This window comes from Corticium candelabrum, chromosome 7 (assembly GCF_963422355.1).
Source record: "Corticium candelabrum chromosome 7, ooCorCand1.1, whole genome shotgun sequence".
Classification (NCBI taxonomy): domain Eukaryota; kingdom Metazoa; phylum Porifera; class Homoscleromorpha; order Homosclerophorida; family Plakinidae; genus Corticium; species Corticium candelabrum.
The window spans coordinates 650,566-658,663 of NC_085091.1; the positions used below are offsets into that span (position 1 = coordinate 650,566).

General features: G+C 37.1%; 1 protein-coding gene across 2 annotated transcripts in view; it reads left to right on the plus strand.

The window, feature by feature from the left end:
* The first annotated feature begins 35 nt into the window (after positions 1–35).
* The window catches only part of LOC134182791 (5'-3' exoribonuclease 1-like), a 23,636-nt gene continuing 15,573 nt past the window's right edge, over positions 36–8,098 (plus strand). For both annotated transcript variants that reach the window (XM_062650227.1, XM_062650229.1), the window contains exons 1-17: positions 36–122; positions 719–850; positions 916–1,016; positions 1,404–1,501; positions 1,661–1,770; positions 2,261–2,371; positions 2,428–2,513; positions 3,265–3,466; positions 4,415–4,469; positions 4,627–4,694; positions 4,766–4,855; positions 6,192–6,599; positions 6,780–6,899; positions 7,076–7,242; positions 7,293–7,348; positions 7,422–7,492; positions 7,868–8,067. In XM_062650227.1, the coding sequence (XP_062506211.1) occupies positions 48–122; positions 719–850; positions 916–1,016; positions 1,404–1,501; positions 1,661–1,770; positions 2,261–2,371; positions 2,428–2,513; positions 3,265–3,466; positions 4,415–4,469; positions 4,627–4,694; positions 4,766–4,855; positions 6,192–6,599; positions 6,780–6,899; positions 7,076–7,242; positions 7,293–7,348; positions 7,422–7,492; positions 7,868–8,067 (2,150 nt within the window). In that variant the 5' untranslated portion in view covers positions 36–47. The remainder of the gene's footprint in view (positions 123–718; positions 851–915; positions 1,017–1,403; positions 1,502–1,660; positions 1,771–2,260; positions 2,372–2,427; positions 2,514–3,264; positions 3,467–4,414; positions 4,470–4,626; positions 4,695–4,765; positions 4,856–6,191; positions 6,600–6,779; positions 6,900–7,075; positions 7,243–7,292; positions 7,349–7,421; positions 7,493–7,867; positions 8,068–8,098) is intronic.

Consider the following 8,098-nt stretch of genomic DNA (forward strand, 5'->3'; position numbering starts at 1 on the left):
GTGTTAAAATTTTCTGGCGCCAGTGTCAACTTGCTTGGGCTAAAGCAATGGGAGTTCCCAAGTTTTATCGTTGGATAAGTGAGCGTTACCCGTGTCTAAGCCAGATAGTTCGAGAACACCAGGTGAGGCCCGTTTCAACAACAAACCATTTCATTCATCTCAAACTCAATGCCATCTGCTCTCTCTCTCTCTCTCTTCCTCTGTGTGTGTGTGTGTGTGTGTGTGTGTGTGTGTGTGTGTGTGTGTGTGTGTGTCTGTCTGTCTGTCTGTCTGTCTGTCTGTCTGTCTGTGTGTGTGTGTGTGTGTGTCTGTGTGTCTGTGTCTGTGTGTCTGTGTCTGTGTGTCTGTGTCTGTGTGTCTGTGTCTGTGTCTGTGTGTGTATGTGTGTCTGTGTGTCTGTGTGTGTGTGTGTGTGTGTGTGTGTGTGTGTGTGTGTGTGTGTGTGTGTGTGTGTGTGTGTGTGTGTGTTTGTGTGTCTGTCTGTGTGTGTCTGTGTGTCTGTGTGTCTGTGTCTGTGTCTGTGTGTGTATGTGTGTCTGTCTGTCTGTGTCGGTGTGTGTGTGTGTGTGTGTGTGTGTGTGTGTGTGTGTGTGTGTGTGTGTGTCTGTCTGTCGGTCTGTTTGTGTCTGTGTCTGTGTGTGTGTGTGTGTGTGTGTGTGTTTGTCTGTCTGTCTGTCTGTCTGTGTGTCGGTCTGTGTGTGTGTGTGTGTGTGTCCAGATTCCAGAGTTCGACAACCTCTACCTGGACATGAACGGAATCATTCACGTTTGCTCGCATCCCAACGATGACGATCCTCATTTCAGAATCAGCGAGGAAAAAATTTTCGGTGACATGTTTCATTACCTCGAGGTTCGGTTCTACTGAATCATTACACAGTGGAGTGAGAGTGTGCGATGGTTGACTGTTGTGCTTAGGTGTTGTTTAGCATTGTTAAACCAAAGAAAGTCTTTTACATGGCTGTGGATGGTGTGGCACCGAGAGCGAAGATGAACCAACAGAGAGGGAGGAGATTTAGGTGGGAAATTGGGACGGGAGGGAGAGATACAGTATGGGCAGACGGGTGGATGAAGTAGGTGGAATAGTGACGATGGACAGACACGTAGATTAGCCAATAGAATACCCAAAACTATACAGTTTGTGTGGCTCTATGTATCTGGGACATTGGGTGTTAGGAAGTGATGGTACTGGCCAATGCAGCTATTCTGTTTGTGAGAAGAATGAGGAACGTAGCTAGTTTTGTAGGGTTAGACTCACTGGTATGTGAAACAGGTCAGCATCACTTGAGTCTAGTATTTTGTAATAGAGTATACAATCATACAGACAAACAGACGGACAGGCACACAATCAGACAGTCAGACGGACGGACAATAATTTTATGTAACTTTGTTGTTTGTATTTGTAGGACAGCAAAGGACGCTGAAGATTTGATTAGAAAAGCCGAACAACGAGGAGAATCATTGCCCAAAGAAGCACGATTTGACTCAAACTGCATTACACCAGGTACAGACAGACATGGAGACAGACACACACCACACACACACACACACACACACACACACACACACACACACACACACACACACACACACACTGTCACTGGTATATGAGGATGAGTACAGAGGGTGTATTTGTAAATGTTCTTTGGGTTTGATTCTGAAGGAACCGAGTTCATGGCTCGAATTCATACCCAGCTGCAATACTTTGTCAACAAGAAAGTGACGACAGATAGACAGTGGAGAAGTGTGAGAGTAATCTTGTCTGGACACGATGTGAGTAGCAAATTTTATTTAGATATAACTCACTTGTAGATATCTTCAAATATACTTTGTTATTGTATTGGAGGGATGCATCTCACAATACACTAGACTATTGTATTGGAGGGATGCATCTCACAATACACTAGACTACTCTATTGGAAAGATGCACCTCACAATACACTAGACTATTGTATTGGAGGGATGCATCTCACAATACACTAGACTATTGTATTGGAGAGATGCGTCTCACAATACACTAGACTATTGTATTGGAGAGATGCATCTCACAATACACTAGACTACTGTATTGGAGGGATGCATCTCACAATACACTAGACTACTGTATTGGAGCCATGCATTGTATTTGCCTTCAAACAATCAAGCTAATGCATTACAGCATGTCAAAATGTTTATCCAAATCACTTTACCATGATTACCTTCAATCTTTGCCTTGCTGCTCAAAATTAATATCAACCAATCAACCCTGAATGTTTGTCGTTAGGTTCCTGGTGAAGGTGAGCACAAAATCATGGATTTCATTCGCTGGCAGAGAGCACAAGCTGATTACGACCCGAATACAAGACATTGCCTATATGGACTAGATGCTGACCTGGTGAGTAGCTTTGGTTTGTCATTGATGAGACAACACTAAGACACGTAGCTCTACAGATGATGTTAGGTCTGACATCACATGAACCGCATTTCTCTTTGTTGAGAGAAGAAGTGAGATTCGGCGGGAAGAAAGTGAAGAAGCGGTAAGCACATTGATATCAATTTTAGTGGGAAGACAACCACTCGGCAGTTACTCTAAAACAAGGTTTAAAATAACTTTAATTAATTAATTAAATTAATGAATAAATTCTGTTAATTAATTATCAAAAATTAATTTTAAATATTCAATAATAATTTGAATTAATCAATTAATTTATTGTATACAGACAGACAGACAAACAACCAGATGAAGAAATGGGCAAACAAACAGACAGACAGACAGACAGACAGACATACACATTTATCGGTTGGCTAATAATTTTATTATTTTAAATTAATAAAATAATTTAGTTAATAAACTAATTAAATAGAGAAAATTAATTGATTAATAGAATAATTTAATTTGATACAATAATTAAATAGAAATAATTACTTAATTAATAAAATAATCAAATATAAATAATTTAATTAATAAATAATTACTAAATTAATTTAATTAATATAATAATCAAATACAAATATTTAATTTACGTAATAAAAATAATTTAATTACTAAATTAATTACTAAAATAATTTAGATTAATAAAATAATCAAATGTAAATAATTAATTTACTTAACAAAATAATCAAATGTAAATAATTAATTTACTTAATAAAATAATTTAATGAATAAAATAATTTAGTTAATAAAATAATTTAATGTATAAAATAATTTAGTTACTAAAATAATTAATTTAATTTTTGTCAAAGTAAATGCAATATATTTATTGATTTCAATAATTTTTTGTTCTCCAGTGTCACTACTCCTGAGGAGACGACTTTTCATTTACTTCATCTTTCTCTGATGAGAGAGTACATTGATCACGAATTCTCTGCTGTTAGAGAGAAGCTACCGTTTCCGTATGATCTCGAGAAGATCATCGATGATTGGGTTCTGATGGGATTTCTGGTGGGAAATGACTTCATACCGCACTTACCCAACTTCCACATTAATCATGTGAGATTATTAGTCGTAAAACAGATGACTGTGTTTGTCTGTTTGTCTGTCTGTTTGTTTGTTCACTTGTTCTGGTTGTCTTTCTGTCTGTCTGTTTGTCTCCCTGTTTGTTTGTCCATTTGTTCATCTGCTTGTCTGTCTGTCTGTCTGTTTGTTTGTTTGTCTACTTGTTCTGGTTGTCTGTCTGTCTGTTTGTTTCTTTGATCATTTTTTCATCTAGTTGTTTGTCTGTCTGTCTGTCTGTTTGTTTCTTTGATCATTTGTTCATCTAGTTGTCTGTCTGTCTGTCTGTCTGTTTGTCTGTCTGTTTGTTTGTCCACTTGTTCATCTGGTTGTCTGTCAGTGTGGTTGTTTGTCCATTTGTTCGTCTGTTTTGTCTGGTTGTCTGTCTGTTTGTTTGTCTGTGTGTGTCTGTCTGTTTGTCTGTCCATTTGTTTGTTAGTTTATCAATTTGTTATTGTTTGCTTGTTTGTTCGTGTGTGTCTGTCTGTTTGTCTGTCTGTTTGTTTGTCCACTTGTTCTGGTTGTCTGTCTGTCTGTTTGTTTCTTTGTCTATTTGTTCATCTAGTTGTCTGTCTGTTTGTTTGTCTGACTGTTTGTTTGTCCATTTGTTCGTCTGGTTTGTCTGGTTGTCTGTCTGTTTGTTTGTCCGTGTGTCTGTCTGTCTGTTTGTCTGTCTATTTGTTTGTTTGTTTATCAATTTGTTTTTTTGCTTGTTTGTTTGTGTGTGTCTGTCTGTTTGTCTGTCCATTTGTTTGCCTGTCTGTTTGTTTGCCAATCTGTTTGTTAGCTTGTTTGTCTCTTTGTCTGTCTGTCAGTCTATTTGTCTGTCCATGTGTTGTTTGTTTGTTATTCTATTTGTTTGTCTGTCCATTGTTTTGTATTGTATCAGTCACTCAATTTGCAAACAGTTGAATTGTATTCGAACTTTGGTGTTTGTGTTTGTAGGATGCTTTACCTTATTTGTACAAAACCTACATGTCAGTATTGCCATTTCTTGATGGTAAGTTATACTCACACACACACACACACACACACACACACACACACACACACACACACACACACACACACACACACACACACACACACACACACACACACACACACACACACACCACATACACACTACACAAGTAATCAGTGATTATTGACATTAGGTTATCTCAATGAAAACGGTGATCTCAATCTCCCAAGATTTGAGACCTACATGCGAGCTCTTTCAAAGGTATCGACCGATTCAGCTTAACAATTGTACGACAGTCACTAACATTATCTATAAACTGTTCATTCCTGCAGTTTGATTATGAACAATACGATGACGTAGACTGTGATTTTAAGTGGCTGGAGGGCAAACGAACAAGCAACAACTCAGGGAAAGCAACGCAGGTTGTGTGGCATGAATCAGTCTTGCTGCTTTGCTTGTTTGAAGCATACGGGATATGACTGCTAATTAATATCAATTTTTGTTTGTTGAGTATTTGCTAACAATAATTATTGATTTTTGTTTGTGGCATAGGAAATGTTTACAGTTGAGGAACCATTTGTTTGTTGATGTAATTGTTTGTATGCTTGTCTGTGCGCTTGTTGTCTGTGTGTTTGTCCATTTGTTGTATGCTTTGTTGCTCATATCTTTCTATAGTTTGTCTTTTGTGTTTTTCTTGCTTATGTTGATTTTTGTTTGCTTGTTTGTTCAATTGCTTGTTTGTTTGCTTACTTGTTTACTTGTTTGTTTACTTATTTGTTTACGTATATGTTTACTTATTTGTTTACTTATTTTGTTTACTTATTTGTTTACTCATTTGTTTACTCGTCTGTTTACTCATTTATTTACTCGTCTGTTTACCCGTCTCTTTACTCGTCTGTTTACCCGTTTGTTTACCCGTCTGTTTACCCGTCTGTTTACTCATCTGTTTACTTGTCTGTTTACTCCTTTATTTACTCGTCTGTTTACCCATCTGTTTACTCATCTGTTTGCTTGTCTGTTTACTCATTTATTTACTCGTCTGTTTACTCGTCTGTTTACTTGTCTGTTTACCCGTCTGTTTACTCGTCTGTTTACTTATCTGTGTACTTGTTTGTTTACTCATTTGTTTACTTATCTGTTTACTCGTCTGTTTACTCATCTGTTTACTCATTTGTTTACTCGTCTGTTTAGTCGTCTGTTTACTCATCTGTTTATTTGTTTGTTTACTCATTTGTTTACTCATCTGTTTACTCATCTGTTTACTCGTCTGCTTACTCATTTGTTTACTCATTTGTTTACTCATTTGTTTACTCGTCTGTTTACTCATCTGTTTATTCGTTTGTTTACTCATTTGTTTACTCATCTGTTTACTCATTTGTTTACTCATCTGTTTATTCGTTTGTTTACTCATTTGTTTACTCGTCTGTTTAGTCGTCTGTTTACTCATCTGTTTATTTGTTTGTTTACTCGTTTGTTTACTCATCTGTTTACTCGTCTGTTTACTCGTCTGTTTACTCATCTGTTTATTCATTTGTTTACTCAATTGTTTACTCATCTGTTTACTTGTCTGTTTACTCATCTGTTTATTTGTTTGTTTACTCATTTGTTTACTCATCTGTTTACTCGTCTGTTTACTCATCTGTTTATTCATTTGTTTACTCAATTGTTTACTCATCTGTTTACTTGTCTGTTTACTCATCTGTTTACTCATTTGTTTATTTGTCTGTTTACTCATTTGTTTACTCATCTCTTTCATAGGAAGATGATTATGAAGAAGAAATCGTGGATGGCCCTACACCCACACTAAACGAGGACATTCCTACAGAATATGCTAATCGCGATGAAGATTTTCATGAAAGATTTCTCAAGCACAAGAAGTTGTATTACCATAACAAACTCGGATTCCATGACATTGACACATCTGGCTTGAACGAACAAGCCAAGTGTTACGTTGTTGCTATCCAATGGATTCTCTATTATTACTACCAAGGAGTGCCATCGTGGAGTTGGTTTTTTCCGTATCATTATGCGCCGTTTTTGTCGGATATTAGGAACTTTGCGAACATTCAAATTGAGTTTGATTTGGGGAAGCCATTTCGACCGTTTGAGCAGCTGTTGGCTGTACTTCCGCCAGCTAGTAAGACGTTGTTGCCAGTAGCGTATCAGGTGAGGTGTGTGTGTGTGTGTGTGTGTGTGTGTGTGTGTGTGTGTGTGTGTGTGTGTGTGTGTGTGTGTGTGTGTGTGTGTGTGTTACTGTGTGTGTGTGTGTGTGTGTGTGTGTGTGTGTGTGTGTGTGTGTTACTGTGTGTGTGTGTGTGTGTGTGTGACATTTTCTATTCGTTCCAGTCTCTGATGGTGAACGAGGACTCTCCAATAATTCGTTTCTATCCAACCTACTTTGACACTGATTTGAACGGCAAACGACACGATTGGGAAGCTGTTGTTCTCATTCCATTTATAGACGAAGTACACAACAATATTTCATTATTCCAATTTTATCATATCTCTATCTAATAATTAATTAATTAATTTAAAAAATTTAAATTAACTTTGTTGTAGTTGATATTAAATTATTAATCATTAATATTAATTTTTATTTAATTAACTACCTGTTGGTGGTGGTCACAGCATTTTCTGTTCAGTCTCAACTATTGAGTGCAATGGCTCCATTAGAAACAAAGCTGCTGGCTGAAGAGAAAGAGAGAAACACACCTGGTCACTGCTTCAGCTATCGCTTCAATCCAGAATTAAATTTTGTGTACAAAACAAATCACAGATTGTTTCCTGATATCACAGCATGTAGATCACAGTATGATTAATATTAATGATTTTTATTTGTGTGTAACTTTAGTGTTTTAGATGTGAGACGTTAGAGAGAGACTGTTTTGCTATGAATCCTACTGAGTTGAGACAAGGTGAAAGAATCGCTATTGACTGTTTTGTTATTGACTTGTGTTGGTCGACTGTTGTGTGTTTTGTGTTTGTCAGGACTTTGTGAGGGTGTGCAGCAAGACGTTTACTTTCCTGGTTTCCCAACTTTAAAGCATTTGCAGCACTCGGTAGGGATTAGGGAGACGAGAGTGTGTGATGGATATTACATGGAAATGTAGATTTAACAGATGGGGTTTGTGGAAAGGCAGTATATTGGATGATGCATTCACCAGTCTATTGAAATGCATTCCTTCAATACAATAGTCTAGTATATTGTGAGATGCATTCCTCCAATAAAATAGTCTAGTGTATTGTGAGATGCATCCCTCCAATACGATAGTCTAATGTATTGTGATATGCATCCTTCCAATACAATATATTTATAATATTTATATATTCACACCTATCTACAACATTAGTTGTATTTCGACGTTTCTTTGTTTTTTACTTCTTGTCTCTATGTATCCATTTATCTGCTATACTTGTCTCTGTGTACTGTTTAGGCTCAGATGCAGAAAGGCATTGTGCGGGTGTTTCAGATGATGAGTCACAATGACAGCATTATTCTTAACTTGCAGCCAATGCACATTTCAGATGATGACGCTGCTACAATTGCAAGAGATTGGCTCAACAAGCCTTGTTATGTGTTCTGGCCTCATCTGACAGAGGCTCTCGTTGTAGCAGTTACGACTGATCACGATGTGTAGGTTGAAGAGTAGATAAATGCATGCTGT